The following is a 19,174-nucleotide window of genomic DNA, read 5'->3' on the forward strand; positions in this document are numbered from 1 at the left end:
AGTGACCTTAATATCCTCCCATTGCTAACGAGTTTCTCTCTCCAACCTTTTGCGCTCTTTGTAATGGAAATATGCAGTCTGTCTGTGAGTGGGATTTGCATCTTGGACCTCGCTGACAGTCAGGAGGTTTTTTTTCCCCCCCTTGACCTCTTTCCTTTGTCTGTGTCCTTAGCTTTCTCCACCTTCCCCTTTTATATTCTTCTATTCCCTTTTTCCTCCTTGCAATATGCATTGAGAAGTAGTTGGGTTATAGGAAAGGCCCAGCGAGTCCTGCATCCACCTCTCAGACCTCAGCATGGTGTAAACAGCCTCTGAAAACGTGGCCATGCACTGTCAGCTGGGCCTCCTCACACAATTAGCATGTAATTATCCTGTGTGATGGGCAGCCAGAGGAGAGGCAGCTGACACGTTGCATCGCTGACCCGCGTGTCAGAGATCAGTGGATGCAGCAAGCGGTGCAGTGTGCTCCTTAATGATGTCATTTACATATTTGGCCAGGCAGCTGCGTAGTGCAGGACCCATACTGTGCGTACGCAGGACGAGTGTGATTATTTACGCTGCGTGCTGTCCGTGTAGAGGAGCACAGCGGTCTCACTTATGCGGCTATACTGGGCGAGAGATTGTCGCACAATGCAGAAGAGTACAGACAAATTGCACAACAACATACCTGTGTATGGAGCGGTCACACTGTGCAGATAGGACTGATTGGAACCCTGATGTTCTGCTGTAAGAGTCCAGACTATGTGCTGCATTAACACAACATGCTATTGTAGGTTAGGGCAGACCGTTCATTTTGAATAGCCTGGCAGCATACTGCATTGAACTAAAAAAGTTTGACCCTTGAACACCACAGTGAATCGCATGTGCGTTGTGGTACGCTACAGTGCCGGTTCTTTGCCCTCTGCTGTAATAGTACAATGGGCGCTATTAAAATGAATGTTAATGGACAAGGTGCCGATTTATGAATGAACCGTAAAGGAACATTTTGAATAGTCAAGTTTGCAAACGTCATAAATAATGTTCAAACCACTGGCCTAATAAGGCGTTATCCCGCCCCTTCAAAGTCAAGACCGGCACAATTTGGGGCATTTCAGTAGCTTTGGAGTATTTAGGACCCTTCCTGTCAGCCTGTGCCCACCTGTAAACCTTTGTTACCAATCTGTTTTATTGCTGTTGACGTTTTTTTAATTTTGAAAAATGTTCCCCTTTTAAGTGTTTAAATTGTTTTTTGCGCTTTTCAACTGTCTGCGTAACGGGTAACAACTACTTGGACTCTCAGGATTTCTGTTCGGTACACCTTGTTGCCAAAAAAACTGTCCTAACCAAGTGACACAGTGACACACCTATCTTTTTTTTTTTTCCCTTCCCTTTTTAACTAAACAGATTGTAGTAAATTCATATTTGGTCTTTACATAAAAGAAACGCACTCCACCCAGCGTGCCATTTAGAGGTATACGTCAATTATCACCGTGATGAAATGTTGCCTATTATATCGTATATAGGGTGGCTCTTACATAAGTGACACATAGTGCTAATTGATATCTTTGCAGCTCTGTAATTGTAATTTAGCTTCTTTTAAAATTAAACTACTTTTATGTGTGATGTTTCCTTTAATCTGTCCACCCACTGTACTTCATTGTCAGGCTCTGATCATGTGCAGTGATGCTCATTATGGTTGGCTATAGGCCACATTGCATTTCTGTCTTTTAGTTCTGACATTTCCACAGTACAGTGCTTGAGGATCCATCTTCTTCTCTGACAGTGGAGACAAGCCATGCTATACTAGTAAGGAGAACACGTGGGTTAAAAATGTATCCAAACCATACAACAAAAATATAATTGTATGCAGCTTGCCATTCCTTAGATCTTATGGCTGCATTAGAATTTTGTTCCCTTTATTTTCACCTGGTGATCCTGCCAGTGACTTCCTTTTTGTTCTAGGGTGACCACACTCACTTTACCCGATGTATGGAGGAGGAGTGTTGTCACTCTAGGACAGGAAGTATTGAGCTGGTCATTCACTGATCAAATGTTGTCCATTTCCTGCTGAATTGGTTAAAATTCTATATATGGGGGTGACCCTGCTGGGACCACCTGAAAAACAGACTTTTGACCAAGTAGCCAGGGTGGAAAATTGTTGGCCACTTTTTAGGATTACATGACCTCACCATAGCATATGTGGAAGATGGATATTCAGTAGTCCACAGAGGAAAACTGGACAGGCTGCTAAATGTTGAGGTAGCACTGAAGAGTCACAGGACATCACTGGATTTCTGGCAGGCTCAACAGGTATCTTTTTGCAATCAAAGAGCTATAGCAAGAACACTTTCAATGGTATAATTAAAAGGGGACTTTGCAGTGAAATGCAAGCTCTGCTCAAATTCCCCCTGACCCCTCACATAAATCACTTACCGTTAGGTGGAGAATGTACCCTTCAATAAAAGTGTTAGATTTATACTTTTCATACCGTCCTTATCTCTGGGCACGATGTCGCTGTCCTTGCAGGAAGAGTTGTGGGGGATGCAGAGCAGGTGAAATCCTGTGAGAAGACACTGCAGTGCTTTGCAGGATCATCTTTTTTGTGAGATTTCGGCTGATCTATACTCCCCAGAAAGAGTGTGAGGTCATACTCCCCTCACGGGTGAAAGATGGGCCAAAGTTAGTATAAAGCTGGCCATACACCTATAGATTATCTGCAGATTTTCTATGGTCAGATGAAAAAAGTGCAACAGATTCCTCCATCTACGCTACACTGTGTGGATGGTATCTTGCTAGTCGGCCTTGCTGGCTCTCAAAACACGAACAATCTGATAGGATTCTGGCATTGTTCAGGTATTGAGAGCCAGCAGGGCCGACTAGCAAGATTACTGAAGCTTGGCCCAGGGCGAGATGCCTCCATCTACACAGTTTAGAGTAGATGGAGGAATCTGTTGCACTTTTTCCATCTGACCATAATCTATAGGTGTGTGTGTGTGTGTGTGTGTGTGTGTGTGTGGCCAGCTTAAAAAAAAAGCTTGGTTAAGGATTTCCCAAGGGCAAGTTTTTTTTGTCAACCAGTGAATTGATAGAAATAGCAGCAAAGAGAATAAGATAAGTATCGGGAGTCAACTAAAGTGTATTTATACTGTGATGGCTGACTCCAAAATTTACATTGATGTACCCAAAAATATTAGCAGTGTATCCTGTAAAGTAGGTGGGATTGGGGGGTTGTCTATCAAAATCTTCAGCAGGGTTGACATTTTTGCACAGTAGCTATATAGCAGAGATTGGTGGCTGAAGGTTTCCCATGTTATACAAATATACAGTATATGCACTTGTGGGCTGAGGGCTTGTCCACCTGTAAAGCAAAGTACAGTTTGACAGATTTTTCACACACCTCCATCTTCTTTCCAGGTGTGCGTTTTCTTTGTTAGTGCACTTTAAGGGTCGGTTCCCTACATGGAGATTGGATATTAGCGCCATTGTTTGCTGGGTTGTGTAATATCACTGGAAATTTGATGCGGGAGGCATTTTAAGAGGCGAGGCACAGAAAAGGTAGCAGACACATTAGACCTCTCAAAACCTGCCAGAATTCCAATCAGGAGAGATGATTAAAGTGGAGAGTAGACAACGTCTCCGGCTCACCTCCTCGTCTGCCGTCATTCACACTTGATTGACTTCAACCTTTCAAGTACAGAAGTCTTTCTCTTATTATTCAAGGCCAGGCGAGCTTTTCTAATTAAAGTGTATGAAAACAATTATAGAGCTGTCTTGTGGAGCTTGGAATTCTCGGAGACTCCGCGCAGAGCTTTGCTCTCGCCGGGTTGCGGGGATTTAGCAGAGACGTATTCCCTCCCCTTGCCTTTAAATGAGAGTGCATCCATGCTTGTGATCGTGTCTGTCTCTTTCTGTAATGTCCTCGCACTGAAGAAGATCAGACACGAAGCCTTTGTTTCCCCCTTGTTTGATTATGTCATTGCACAAAACACGGGTTACAAATGTACATGTAATATTAATTAAATACAGCAATAGATGCTTTTCATAATACTGCCAAACATCATTTAGGGTGGGGGGAATCACATTTAATATAGCTTCTATAATCAGTAAATTAGATGTAAACCTAGTCATTAAAGTCTCATATCAGCTTTAACATTTCAATGTTTCAAACGTAATTGTCAGTGTTTTTAAATCTGCAACTTTCATTAAAATAATACCTGGCGATCCTACCATCAAGGTCTTTGTTTAAGCACTTCCTGTTAAGGTGACAACACACTCTCCCTGTCTCCTAATTGTGCTCCGGCATTGTCACTCTCTGTGGCAATGGCTTCCGATAGAGATTGAGTTTCCATTTGGGAACCTGTGCTTAGAAATGGCATGTAGTCCTTGCAGAAGTGAATCTAGACAGGAAGTGGCTGCATGTGATCAGTCAGCAGCACTAAGACTGAACAAAGGATGGAAACATTTAGTATTTTATAAATTAAAGGCAGTTTGATAAACATTCAGTCATTACATCTCTGTTAAGCAAATACACATTGCTGGAAACTGGGACCTTGTTGCTTCACAATTTCACTTTTAGAATGAACAGTGTTGTTACTCTATTACAGGACGTGGGGAAGACTAGTGGATCAATAGGCAGTAAAACTATGTAACTGGGTGGTGGTGGGGCGGGGGGGGTTGACTACTGAAAAACAAAAATTGCTGTACTTAAAAGTGACAGACTTCACCAAATTTAGATTTTGTCTTGCCCACGAGTACTTAAAAAATTTTAAAAAAATCATATGACATCTTTAGGTCAGACATTTTGTGTGTAATGGACTTATGGGTCCATCTTGAAGCAAATATTTCTGGGTTCTCATTGCTGGTCAAACTCTGCTGCTGAAGGTGCACCTGAGAAGATAATGCGGGCCGCCATTGCCGGCTGTCCTAGTCAAAATACTAGAAAAGCCTTCCCAATGTGCATTTTTGGTTGCTGGGCCTCCAGTGCGTGCCTGCACCTTATTAGGAGGAGTAGGCCACCTCCAGGTACACCTGCATGTAATTTATCAACTTCATTATTATGCTCACACTTGGAGACTCGGATACATAGAGTTAGGACCACACTTTGCAGAGGTGCCTTGGCGCGGCAGTGTGGCTTCTACATATTTTTGGCCAAAAGTTTGTGCAACTAAACCTCTGATTTTAACGCATACTGTTGACAGGGCTACTTGTTTGGTTGCAGGCTGGCTGGCAGGTTGAGGCTGGGGAATTTTTGTGTTTTGTCTAGTCAAAATACTAGACTGGCTTTCCTGTGATGTGTCTTTCATGTGTTGCAAGGCACTGACCCACAACTATAGAAGATGAGGAGTTCTGAGTTTTTGTCAACTTCCATTTGCTGCATACTTGTTGGATCAGTGTCTCAGACGTATGGGAGCAGGACACAACCAGGACACTAGCATGTTCAATATAAAATCTGCAGCGGCAGCAGTTATTTCTCTCATGACATGCATCCTTTAAATGTGGGTAATGCATGTTAGCTGCAAGTACCTTTTACATTCCTCCCGCCACTCCTGGGAACACACTCCCTCTAGAGATCTTGATTTGGAGCGCAGACAATGGTGGTCCACCAATGCCAGCATTTCAGCTGCCAGTAACTGTGCTGTCATTGGTTTGCAGAGCTGTAGGGAGGAGTTATAAACAAACAAAAATTACAAAATGTCTTTATTTGGGGCAGAAATAACTCCGCCACAATCACTAGAAATTGAGCACTACACACACATTTAACAAATGGCTCCCGATGGTGTAAGCTACATTTGTGTAGCGATCAGTTGCTGCTGCTGCTGCTGTTAGGTCTTGTTCACATCTGCACTAAAAAATTTTTTTTAAATGCAACACAACACCATTGCAATGCACTTTGACTTAAGTGCCTTGCGCTGCCAAAGTACCATACAAAACTAATAGAACGGCAATGCACCATGCCGTGTGCAGAGTGTTGCTGCACATTTACCATAACACGATAGTGTGAATGGGCCCTTAGTTCTATGTTCAACCTACCAAAAGCATTGCAATTGCTTGTTGTACACCTTGCTGTTATACAAGCTCAAGTACCTATGTACCATCCATTGGTCATTAGCAATCTTGAGTAGCATGATCGATCAACTAAAAAAATGATTGCGTGCTCCCGCCCAAAAGCCACTCTTGCAGCATTCAAGTAGTCTCCCTCTTGATCGGGCTTCCCATACATACATACATACATACATACATACATACATACATGCTTCAGAGTACTTTTTTCTCCCCATGTGGTTTCATAGCCCATCCATCCCATTATTTTAGTAACACCTTTTTGTGTGTGTGTGTCCCAGTAACTGTGTCTTCTTTAGCATAACTTCCACATCTAAATGACTTCTTCTACAATGTCCCCTTCCCCCAGGCACATCCCTTTGTCTCTTGGTTTAAAAAAAAAAAAAAGAAGTACTCACAGGCTTCTGCTTTCACTCAGGAACATGGCCCACTCATCCCTCTTTAGCAGTCTGAATTAATTAGGGGTGTTAATATGTGCTTGGTAGATTAAGAAGGAAGGGGTGGTGGGGGGGTGCTCACAGCGCATCCCTGTAATTGGCTGCCCCACAGCCTGTGACAAAACACTCTTTGTGATCAAAGTCAGAATTCTGTAGAAAGAGAAAAAAAAATATTAATTAGAAGATTATTCTTTTAGCGTGTACTGATAATTAGAGAAGGCCACCTCCTGAGTGATGAGGAGGTTGTTGAGCAGCTGTGGACACTCTCAGTGATCTGTAGGGTGAGACAGAGAGATGGTGGCTGAGATACTTCTTAAAATCCTCTTGTTCCTCTTTCTGCAGGTAACTTCTCCAGAGACGCTCATGCCGAGCAGCATGTTTCTTCCCGTGAGCTCACCAGAGCGAGAAAAACCTGTGTCAGCCCCAGAAGCTGTTGAGAAGGCTTCAGGTAGGAAATGCATCTTACACGAAAGTGTCTTTCTTTCACTAGGTACAGGTGCTCTTTACATGCACATATATGGTCTCATGTGGTAAACAGTACTCATTCTGTGTTCCAGAGGCTTCAATGGGCCTCATACTTGACAGCAAGTTCCTTCACTGTATTCTGCCACATTGTATCACAAGCATGATAGGGAAAACAAGAACATTCCCTTATTGAGGCACTTTACCTATGCTTCATCCACAGAACTGGTTGTAGGGGTGCAGGGAAGGCACCTATAGGTTCCTGCACATACCTTCTGATATCTTTGAGTGCTGCAGAAGACCCAAAACCAATAAAGAGCGATTTTCAATTCTCAGTGTTCCTCTCCCACCTCACTCTTGATGAATGAGACTGGGGAGATGGTGGGGCTGCAGGACCTAAAGTCACTTTTTTTTCCTATTTGAGTGCCCCAGGGCTCCTGTAGCACCCATGATGATTTTGTGTAGGCGCAGGAATCTCCGGGTTTGCATTGGTCTCCTACTGCCAGTTCAGTACTTGTTTGCTTTAAAAGCATGAGATACTCATTAATCCAAATAAAGAATGTATCTGGGGTCATTATAAAGCATTAGGACAGTTAATAGGTTGAATTCGATGGACTTGTGTCTTTTTTCAACCCAACTATGTAAGTTAACAGCTTATGTTCACTTACACTTCATTTTGAATGGCACCCCAAAGCACTATTACAGTAGTGGGCAATGCACATACTGTGTAGTGTGCTACATTGAAAGAGTCAGGTCTGTTTTTTTATAGTGCATTAAAGCGCCTCTTTAACCCATTGCGACTTAACACATCATAACGCATTACGTTGCCTGAATGAACCCCTATGGGGGACTTAAAAGTTCCATCCACCATTTTGGTCAATGGCAAACCGCAGAAAAAACAACAACTGTTTAATCCAATGTCTCAATAAGGGCCATTGGGAAAGGGTACCCATTGCAGGCCTGTATTATAACAGTGTGGTTTTTTTTCTCCATAGAACCCACTGAAACAGTGTCTAAGAGTGCGTCTGTTCCTGAAATGACTGAGCTGACTACAGAACACAGAGCACCCACCAGTGACAATTCTTCTACAAGAGAAGATTCTGGATTCTTGTGCTGGAAGAAAGGATGCAACCAAGTGTTCAAGACCTCAGCTGCTCTACAAACACACTTCAATGAGATTCACAACAAGCGCCCCCAGTTGCCAGTTTCTGACCGCCATGTTTACAAGTATCGCTGCAACCAGTGCAGCTTAGCTTTCAAAACCATCGAGAAACTTCAGCTCCATTCACAGTATCATGTGATCCGTGCTGCCACCATGTGCTGTCTTTGCCAGAGGAGCTTCCGCACATTCCAAGCCCTTAAGAAGCATCTGGAGACCAGCCATTTAGAGTTGAGCGAGTCTGACATCCAGCAGCTGTACAGCGGCCTTCTGGTCAATGGAGACATGACAAACATGGGAGAGACTGCAATGACCGATGACCAGAGCATGCTGGTAGATGATGACAAAGAGGATGAGAGTGACCTGGAGGAAAAGCAGAGTCCCACAGGAAGCGATTCTGGTTCTGTACAAGAAGACTCTGGTTCTGAACCCAAGCGAGCTCTTCCTTTCCGCAAGGGCCCAAATTTTACCATGGAAAAGTTTTTGGACCCCTCCCGACCTTACAAATGCACAGTATGCAAAGAGTCATTCACTCAGAAGAACATTCTGCTTGTGCATTACAATTCTGTGTCTCATCTTCACAAACTTAAAAGGGCCTTACAAGACACGACAACTGGACAACCTGAACCCACCAGCAGTCCAGATAATAAACCATTCAAGTGTAACACTTGCAATGTTGCGTATAGCCAGAGTTCCACTTTAGAAATCCACATGAGATCTGTTTTACATCAAACCAAGGCTCGTGCAGCAAAGCTGGAAGCAGCAGGTGGCAGCAGCAGTGCAGTTAGCTCCAGTAGTACTTGCCCATCTGCAACATCCACGACTACATCCAACCCCACCTGCAGTGTTTCCACCACATCAAGCTGCACAACCACAGCAACTGCCACCATGAACTGCAGTTTCGTGAACCAAATGCCCATTGAACCTGCAGTCAATACTGGCACAAGCAACCAGATCACTTCTAGTGTCCCCTGCCCACCTGAGCATAAAGAGGTGAATCGTAAGAAACTGGCAGACATGATAGCTTCACGACAGCAGCATCATCATCATCAACAACAACAACAGCAGCAGCAGCAGCAGCAGCAGCAGCATCAACAGCAGCAGCAGATTCATCATCATCAACAGCAGCAAGCCCAAACACTGGCCCAGGCTCAGGCACAAGTACAAGCCCATTTTCAGCAAGAGCTCCAACAACAAGCAGCTATTCTGCAGTCTCAGCTATTAAACCCCACTCTGCTTCCCCACTTTCCAATGACCACAGAGACATTACTCCAGCTCCAACAGCAGCAACACCTCCTGTTTCCCTTCTATATCCCTAGTACAGACTTTCAGTTCAATCCAGAGGTTAGTTTGCCCTTGACCAGTGGTACGCTTACATTAACAGGAAGTGGCCCTAGTTTACTGGAAGACCTAAAGTCTCCACTACAACTTTCCCAACAGGCACATTCTCATCACCAACATCTCCTGCAACAACAATCAAGCCAGATGTGCATGTCAGACCCGCATTCCACTCTCCTGCATCCTCCAGAACACAAGAACAAAGCAGCAAAGGAAAATGCCAAGGAAGTAAAGAAAGAAAAGGAGTTTTATGAAAGAACAGATGAGACTACACTGGTAAATGAGTCGGTACCTGATGGTCAGAAGTGTAAAGATAAGAAAGAGCCTTCATCCAGTTCCAGCTCCGACGGTCATCTGCTTCCACCTCGTATTGCATCAGATGCTCGAGGTAATGCCACCAAAGCCTTGCTTGAGAATTTTGGGTTTGAACTTGTTATTCAATATAATGAAAACAAGCAGAAAGTGCAGAAGAAAACTGGAAAAAACGAACAGGCTGATAGCTTGGAGAAGTTAGAATGCAATTCATGTGGGAAGTTTTTTTCCAACATTCTTATCTTAAAAAGCCACCAGGAACACGTCCACCAACGCTATTTGCCATTTAAGCAACTTGAGCAGTTTTCAAAACAATACAGAGACCAATATGATAAACAATATCCTTTGAGACCCCAAACACCAGAGGCGCCTCCTCCTCCGCCACCCCCACCTCCTCCGCCACCCCCTCCACCCGCAACCCCCCCGCCAGCTATCCCTCCCACTGTTCCTCAAACTGCCCCTCCAACCCCCACCTCCTCCGCCACCCCCTCCACCAGCAACCCCCCAGCCAGCTATCACTCCAACTGTTCCTACAACTGCTCCTCCACTTACCCCACCCAGCATTTCACCTGCACAGTCATCAGTGTCTCTGGCTCAGCTTTCAATGCCAATGGAGCTGCCTATTTTTCCACCCCTTATGATGCAATCTATGTCATTGCAAACTATGCCAGCTCAGCTGCCACCTCAGTTGACCTCAGTAGAAACTCTTTCTGCAGACTTGGCCCAACTGTATCAGCATCAACTAAATCCCAATCTCCTACAACAGCAGAACAAACGACCACGTACCAGGATCACTGATGACCAGCTAAGAGTGTTACGACAGTATTTTGACATCAACAATTCCCCGAGTGAAGAACAGATCAAAGAAATGTCTGATAAGTCTGGATTACCCCAAAAAGTTATCAAGCACTGGTTTAGAAACACCCTCTTCAAGGAGCGTCAACGAAACAAAGACTCTCCTTACAATTTTAATAACCCACCCATTACTAGTTTGGAAGAATTAAAGATTGACTCTAGACCTCCATCACCGGAACCTCAAAGGCATGAATACTGGGGAAGTAAGAGGTCTTCCAGGACACGGTTTACAGACTACCAACTCCGTGTTCTTCAAGACTTTTTTGATGCCAATGCTTATCCAAAGGATGATGAATTTGAGCAACTTTCCAACCTGCTAAACCTTCCCACGCGTGTTATTGTCGTCTGGTTCCAGAATGCACGGCAGAAGGCGAGAAAGAATTATGAAAATCAAGGAGATGGCAAGGAAGGTGAGAGGCGTGAATTGTCAAATGACCGGTATATTCGTACTAGCAACCTAAACTACCAGTGCAAAAAGTGTAGTTTAGTTTTTCAAAGAATCTTTGACCTTATAAAACATCAGAAAAAGCTATGTTACAAAGATGAGGATGAAGATATGCATGATGACAGCCAAAATGAAGACTCTATGGATGCCATGGATATGCTCACACCTTCAAGTTCCTCATGTAGCACCCCTATGCCCTTTCAGTCCTACAGTACTGCAGCCACAGGATCCACAAATGCAGCTGGCACCCCTTTTTCTCAGCAGATGATGGATATGGAGGATGCAATCATGTTTAGTTCCAAGCTAGAGGCTAGCAATGATGATAAACCAAAGCTTTATGAAATTCCAAGGACACAGCAAAACCAAACGCAAGAGCAGCCACTGCAACCAAAGCAAGAGCCACAGCAGCCTCCAACCCCACAATCTCAACCTCCACCACAGGACCAATTGGAACAAAAAGTTACTACTGCAACACCGCAGAAACATTCATCCCTTTCATCTCCATCCACACAATCCTCCCACTGCTCTTTGACACAGTCAAGTCCCAATGCAGCTCAAATCTCACACCACTCTATGAAACCGCTACATTCATCAACTCCACAGCAGTTAGCCAATTTGCCTCCTCAGCTAATTCCCTACCAGTGCGATCAATGCAAATTGGCCTTCCCATCTTTTGAACACTGGCAGGAACACCAACAGTTGCATTTTCTTAGTGCTCAAAACCAGTTCATCCATCCTCAGTTTTTAGACAGACCAATGGATATGCCCTTTATGCTATTTGATCCCAGTAATCCTTTACTAGCAAGCCAGCTGCTTTCTGGAGGACTTTCTCAAATGCCAACTGGCTCAGCTACTTCTCCTTCAGCACCATCATCCACAATGAATACCCTCAAACGAAAGCTTGAAGAAAAAGCAAGCACAAGTCCAGGAGAAAACGATAGTGGCACTGGTGGTGAAGAACCTCATAGAGACAAGCGCCTGCGAACCACAATTACACCAGAACAGCTGGAAATATTATACCAGAAATATCTGCTGGATTCTAACCCAACACGTAAAATGCTGGATCATATTGCCCATGAAGTGGGTTTAAAGAAGCGTGTGGTTCAAGTTTGGTTTCAGAATACTCGGGCAAGGGAAAGAAAGGGACAGTTTCGAGCGGTTGGCCCAGCCCAAGCTCATAGGCGTTGCCCATTTTGCAGAGCTTTGTTTAAGGCAAAAACTGCTTTAGAAGCTCACATACGATCTCGCCATTGGCATGAAGCAAAGAGAGCTGGCTATACCATGGGTTTATCTACAATGCTTGTTGACTGTGATGGTGGTTTGCAGCTGAAAGGAGATCTTTTTGACAATACTTCCTATCATAATCTACCCCAGAGCAGCAGTGACGGACAGTGCATTTCCTTGTCTCCAGTGAGCAAATCTATGGATCTTTCGCCTCGAACACTGCTCAGCCCATCTTCTATTAAAATTGAAGGGTCAGAAGATTTTGAAAGCCCCTCGATGTCATCTGTTAATTTAAGCTTTGATCAAGCTAAGTTGGACAATGATGACTGCTCCTCTGTGAATACTGCTATAACAGATACAACAACAGGAGATGAAGGAAATGCAGACAATGACAGCACCACAGGTATTCTTGCTGAAACAAAATCTGCATCTATAACCAGTGAAGGCTTGCCAAAGTCTGCCATTATGGCAATGTCTGAGTATGAGGACCAAATGTCTTCTGGTTTAGTCAGCCCTGCCCCCAGCTTTTACAGCAAAGAGTATGAGAATGAGGGCATTGTTGATTATAGTGAAACTTCCAGCCTTGCAGACCCTTGCTCTCCTAGCCCAGGTGCAAGTGGTTCAGCAGGCAAGTCAGGTGATAGCGGAGACCGCCCTGGTCAAAAGCGTTTTCGAACGCAAATGACTAACCTTCAACTAAAACTTCTTAAGTCCTGTTTTAATGATTACAGAACACCCACCATGCTGGAGTGTGAAGTTTTGGGCAATGATATCGGACTGCCAAAGAGAGTTGTACAGGTCTGGTTTCAGAATGCCCGGGCAAAGGACAAGAAGGCTAAACTAAACATGGCCAAGCACTTCGGAATAAACCAAACCAATTATGAGGGACCCAAAACAGAGTGCACTTTGTGTGGCGTGAAATACAGCGCACGTCTGTCTGTGCGGGATCATATCTTCTCCCAGCAACATATCTCCAAAGTTAAGGACGCTATAGGAAGCCAGTTGGACAAGGAGAAAGAATACTTTGATCCAGCCACTGTTCGTCAGCTAATGGCTCAGCAAGAGTTGGATCGCATTAAAAAAGCCAATGAGGTTTTGGGTCTCACCCCTCAGCAACAGGCTGTGTTTGATAACACTCACCTGCAAGCACTCAATCTTCCAACACCCTACCCAGCTCTCCAAGGCATCCCTCCAGTACTGTTGCCAGGTCTCAGCAGCCCATCTTTGCCAGGATTCACTCCCTCTAACACAGGTGGGCACAAGATAAGAGCACTTGGTAGTGAAAGTGTGCTGGTGTTAGGGTAAGGGAGACATGTTGGCCCTTCAACTACACTTAAACCCTATATAACATGGATTTTAATTTAGTCATCTCTTAAATATAAACTTGTTTAAAATTTACTATCTGATTTACCAGCCAAAGCTCTTATCAATGTCTAATTCAGAGATTAGACATTACAATTGCCAAACAAATTAAACTCTTGCAGAATCTTTCATAATTGCATACCAAGCCCCAAAGAATGCACTGGCTATAGCTACCAAATTGGTTGACACAGACACATGCTCCAATATTAATAATCGGATCACTAAGAACACAAGCAAATAACTTGCTCCCCCATAAATTGAACTGGCCAGGTAGAGCCCTTCCACCGGTAACCAGTGCTGATCTAAAGAGAATTTGTAGGGTTTCTGTGTTGTTTTTGTCCCTGAAATGATAAATATTGTAAGCACCTTATAACATCAGGTGACTTATTGAAATTTAGTCATTTTAGTCTCTGCAGCGTGCTTTTGATTCTTAGGAGAACGCCAAGCCAATCACATTTTTCTTAGGACAATACCAAGCCAAAGCAATAAGTTCTGTATTTAAAATAAAAAGCACCACCCTCAGAAGTATAATTACCCAAAGGCAAGGCAGGTCCAACTTATGTGTAAGCCTTTATCTTATCAAAATATTAGTCAACTATGTTATATGTGGACTTTATTATCTGGAAAATCCTTACTGCTTAAGGAAGGTCTGATAATAAATAAATTTCACTGAATCACTTTGATAGATGTAGATAAATGAGTCTACATGTTGGTTTTGTTCATTTTATCATTGTGTTTATGAATGGCTGTGGTGAGATTGTGTTTATAGCAGACGATAGAAGAACGACTTGTAAAAACAATGTTAGTTTTGACTATAGTAATTATATCTTTAGAATCACTGCTGTTAATACCTGGCTCTTAGACTCGCTAGTGTCTGAAAGTATTTTCCAGAATTAGGACAGGTCATCTTTAAAAGTTGAACAAGTATCTTGTTGCACCCCATACCGCATAAAAATACCTGATATACAGGGGGGTGCTTGCAGTAACCACGGATGGCACCGTGCAGAAACTGAATGTGTAGAAATGTCACCGACACACCAACGGTTCAATTAAATAAGCAATAGTCCATTTATTGCAGCCATTCAAAAACTATCGGGGCCACACAGGGTCCCCTTCATCAGGCTCAGAATGACGGAATTACATTGAGTCTGATGAAGGGGAACCTGTGTGGCCCCAAAAGTGCTAGTTTTTGAATGGCGATGTTCCTGCAATAAATGGACTATTGCTTATTTAATTGAACCGTTGGTGTGCTGGTGACATTTCTACACATTCGGTCATCTTTAAAAGGACACATCCCCCTCAAAAAATGTCAGTAATAGTTAAAGTATAATGAGCTGAGCCACCCCAAATATAGCAAATAGCTGTAAGCGGAGACAGCTCAGAGGAGTACTTAAAACTTGTTGCATGGCAGAGCAACAAGTTCACTCAAATTCACCTTCGTCCCAGCAACACATACACTCCCTTCCACTATCCAGCTGCTAGGAAGTGAAGAAAATACCCCCCTACTATGGAATATTAATGAGCATGTGACAGCAGGTGATTGGCACAGCACGTTCACATGTTGGTGGGGAAACTGGCTTTAGCCCTATGTATGCTTCAACTAGAGCAGGGGTATGCAAACTCTGGCCCTCCACTTTAGCCCTATGTATACTTCAACTAGAGCAGGGGTATGCAAACTCTGGCCCTCCACTTTAGCCCTATGTATGCTTCAACTAGAGCAGGGGTATGCAAACTCTGGCCCTCCCATAAGGTATTTCAACACTCTGATGATGGGATTTGAAGTTTCCCCACAACTGGGGAGCCAACGTTTGCCTGCTCCTGAACTAGAGCAACGTAGAACTCGCACATAGTTTTCTTTCCTTGTGGCTGAATGGAGTGGTGGGGGAGTGAACAAAAGGTCCGCATATGCTTCTTGGCAGAGGAATATTAAGGATTGCATGGATACAGATTTAAGGAAGTATGTTGTTAGTATTAAAGAGACTCATAACAATTGCATGAATGACCCAGAACTCTTGTAGAGAAAGGAAACATGATCAGATACGGAACTCCACACTAGATAGCAACACATTTGCTATGTGAATCACTACACAGTCATCATTTACACTTCACAGACACTATTCAGGCCTGGGCCCTCAGGAGTAATGATCCGGACTTTGAAGACTGATTGAATTAACCATAATTCAGTCAGAGTTTGTAATGATATGTATAACATTAGAGTGCAATCTCTATCAAACCAAAGCAGACATATTCTAAAATAACCCATGATATGTTGTACATAATATTCCGTTGCCCCATTGGTAACTGCTAGAGAATCATTTCCGTCGTTTCACCAGAAAGGATGTGAGTGTATCCTGCCACAGTAGGGAAAAAAATAATAATGTGACAGAGGTTCCAGCCTTCCGTTACGCTATGAAAGAAAACCTTATTTCTGTGTTACTGTTGGATAGTCACTCTCATTCCTGTTTGTTAAAATGTTGACAGCAGCACAGGAAGTGAAGGGAAATCTCTTTAATGAAGCCTCAGATGGAGGTAAAATCTGATAGGGGTTCTCACTCACTCTATCCAAAACTAAGAAAATTTGTTTGGCTGGACATACACTTTAATAAAATGATGGTGACTTACTGTGGCCTCTGTACACCCACAGTGCCGTTATCGTTGTCCACTAAGATCATTCTGTTTGTTATGTTCTTGCGTTGGTACCTTCTACTTAAGTGTACTGTACTGAAAAACTATATTTTGTTTAAAAAAAAGTGACATGAAACATTGTTCCTGCTGAATAAATAGGACAAATAAATATTGGTTTAGGGCACAAAACAGCTGCCGTCAAGGTGAAGGTGACTCGTTCAAAAATGTATCGTGTCTACTAGAATATCAATAGTAATACCAACTGGGGGCTATACCTGATCTTCTTGCATCAGACTCCTTAGTGAATAATCCAGTGGATGCAAAGTCAGTTGACTGCTTGTAAATACTTTTTTATATGCAGTTTATCATCAGAAGAACCAAGCACAGGTAGGGTCTATTACCTGTAATGGAATACAATTGCAGCAGAATATTATTGTATTGAATGCTTCATCACAGCATAAATATATATGTATATATATTCAGGCCTTTTAACCATTCCATCTTGCTGAGAAATATTATTATAAATATTACAAATGTTCAATAACTCCAGTGTAGACATTACTTATCATATAGCTCATAGCAGCCCGCATAGAAATCTTTATCCCTTAAAGATAGGAGGATATTTACAAATGACAGGAGAAAAAGTGGAGAACCAAGCTTGATTGACTTTCCCCATAGAATAAAAGATGAAACCTCATGGGTCCAGTTTACAAATGGCGTTTTATTCCCAAGTCTACTTTGTTCCAACATTTTGAAGCCAGCTAGACACATATAAGACACAGTAAAATGTTCTTCCAGTTAACACTGACTTGCTTAGAACTTTCATTTACCAAAGTTAAGGCAGAAAGGAATCTCATATACTGAAAACCAGAGTGTTTCTTGTTTGGATGTGTGTGGTATTTTTGTTTATTGGACAATAAATCTACCTGTACCTTGAAGCTATTTCTTCAGTCTAGTTCATCTGTGTGATTCTTCTCTTCTTTGTGGTTTCTTTTTTAGCTTTAAGTTCTCCAAAATCCAATGCGATGGGAGTGTCCAACAACACCGTTCCTTCCCCAGGCCTTCCCACTTCTGGACAACCAAATAAGCAACCGTCCAAATCACGAAGCCCTACCATTCCATCACAGACTCACCCATTACCTGCATCCCAGTCTCAAGAGTTGCTGAAGGAAAAAGAGAGTGAGAAGTTGAAAGAGAAGGAAAGGGGGAAAGGCAAGGGAGATTCAATACCTGTGCTCAAAAAAGAGAAAGGGGATACCCCAGCATCAACATCCAGCTTGATGCCAGGCATGGAGTATATAGTAGACTCATCCCAGCTCCAGGCTTTACAAGCAGCTTTGACATCTGATCCATCTGCCCTGCTCACCAGCCCGTTTCTTCCATACTTTGTCCCTGGCTTCTCACCCTACTATGGCGCTCAGATCCCTGGAACCTTACCAGGTGGTTACCTGCAGCCAATGTATGGGATGGAAAGCCTGTTCCCATACAACCCTGCCATCTCCCAAGCTTTGATGGGGCTTTCACAAGGCTCTTTGCTTCAACAGTATCAGCAGTACCAGCAGAGCTTACAGGAAGCGCTTCAGCAACAGCAGCGGCAACTCCAAATGCAGCAAAAACAGCAGCAGCAACACCATCATCATCAGAGACTGCAGCAGCAACAGCCCAAAGCAAGCCAAACCCCAACTCCTTCTGTTGTTTCCCCTTCAGACAAAGATCCTGCCAAAGACTCTCCTAAGCTGGAGAAGCAGAATCCTGTGGCCCTTGAGGTATCGCACTCCAACAAGCCTCCAGAGCATCAAGAAGTGGAAAGCCAAGGTGTGGATTGTCTCTTGGACCCCTTTATTGTCCCAAAGGTGCAGTACAAGTTGGTCTGCCGGAAGTGTGAGCTGAGCTTCAGCAGCGAGGAGGCAGCTATCAGCCACCTGAAGTCCCTCTGCTTCTTTGGCCAATCTGTGGTGAACCTGCAAGAGCTGGTGACATGCGTCCCCACTGGTGACTGCAGCGGTTCGTTCCGCTGTCTAGGGTGTGAGGCCACGCTGTGTGGGGGCGATGCTCTGCGTCAACATCTGGAGTCACCCTTGCACAAACACAGAACAATCAAAAGAACAGCAAGAAACGCCAAAGAGCACCCTAGTTTATTACCTCACTCCGCCTGCTTCCCCAATCCTGACACCGCATCTACCTCTCAGTCTGCTGCTGACTCCAAAGCCAGCCTCTCACCCCCTTCCCCCTCTGCTTCTCCCCACGCCACCACCAAGTCCTGGTCTCACAGATCGCCCAGAAAACCTCCGCCTCTCCCCGCACTCTCCTCATCTTCAACAGTTACCTCAAGTCCGTGCAGCACCTCAGGGGTTGCAACCTCCTTTCCAACAGACGGTTTCTCTGAGGAGTCTGACTCTGACCTCAGCCAAAAGTCTGACCGGGCGGGAAGTCCACTAGGCGCTCCTGAGAACCCAAGCTGCCACGAGGATGGCTCTCGAACTGCTGTGGGAGTGGGTTCTTTACGATTGTAGACTTCGGAGATGGACGATGATGAAAATAATAATAAATATGAATTTTAAATAATAAAAAAAAGATAAAATAACAAACCAATTTCAGAAGTCACATTGGGCCCCTTTCACAGGGAACTGGGTCCAACTCCATTTTGTCCCCTTCTATGGAGTTTGGTCACCCAGCAGTGACAGCCCTCTCTGCTTACCCTGCGAAGGCTTTGTTAAGAAAAACAAAAAAAACCAATGGAATTATTGTGTTATTCTCAGGTCAAATGTTCACACCGTGTTCTGACTCTGGTCTTGGAATTTTATATATACATATATATGGATAGGAATATATATGTGTGTATATATGTATTTATTTTATTTTATTATTTTTTTTGTTCAGTAACAATGTTACTCATCAAGCCATTTGTTTTTTCGG

At 43.6% G+C, this 19,174-nt stretch overlaps 1 protein-coding gene across 1 annotated transcript in view; it reads left to right on the top strand.

Moving 5' to 3' along the window:
* ZFHX3 (zinc finger homeobox 3) overlaps window positions 1-18,858 on the top strand; it is a 71,280-nt gene extending 52,422 nt beyond the window's left edge. The window contains exons 7-10 of the mRNA XM_018562898.1: window positions 6,819-6,924; window positions 7,934-10,176; window positions 10,256-13,523; window positions 17,258-18,858. Coding sequence (XP_018418400.1) covers window positions 6,819-6,924; window positions 7,934-10,176; window positions 10,256-13,523; window positions 17,258-18,771 — 7,131 coding nt within the window. The 3' untranslated portion in view covers window positions 18,772-18,858. The remainder of the gene's footprint in view (window positions 1-6,818; window positions 6,925-7,933; window positions 10,177-10,255; window positions 13,524-17,257) is intronic.
* Window positions 18,859-19,174: the final 316 nt, after the last annotated feature.

The sequence above is a fragment of the Nanorana parkeri genome, unplaced genomic scaffold, assembly GCF_000935625.1.
Source record: "Nanorana parkeri isolate BGI_ZX_2015 unplaced genomic scaffold, ASM93562v1 scaffold610, whole genome shotgun sequence".
NCBI lineage: Eukaryota > Metazoa > Chordata > Amphibia > Anura > Dicroglossidae > Nanorana > Nanorana parkeri.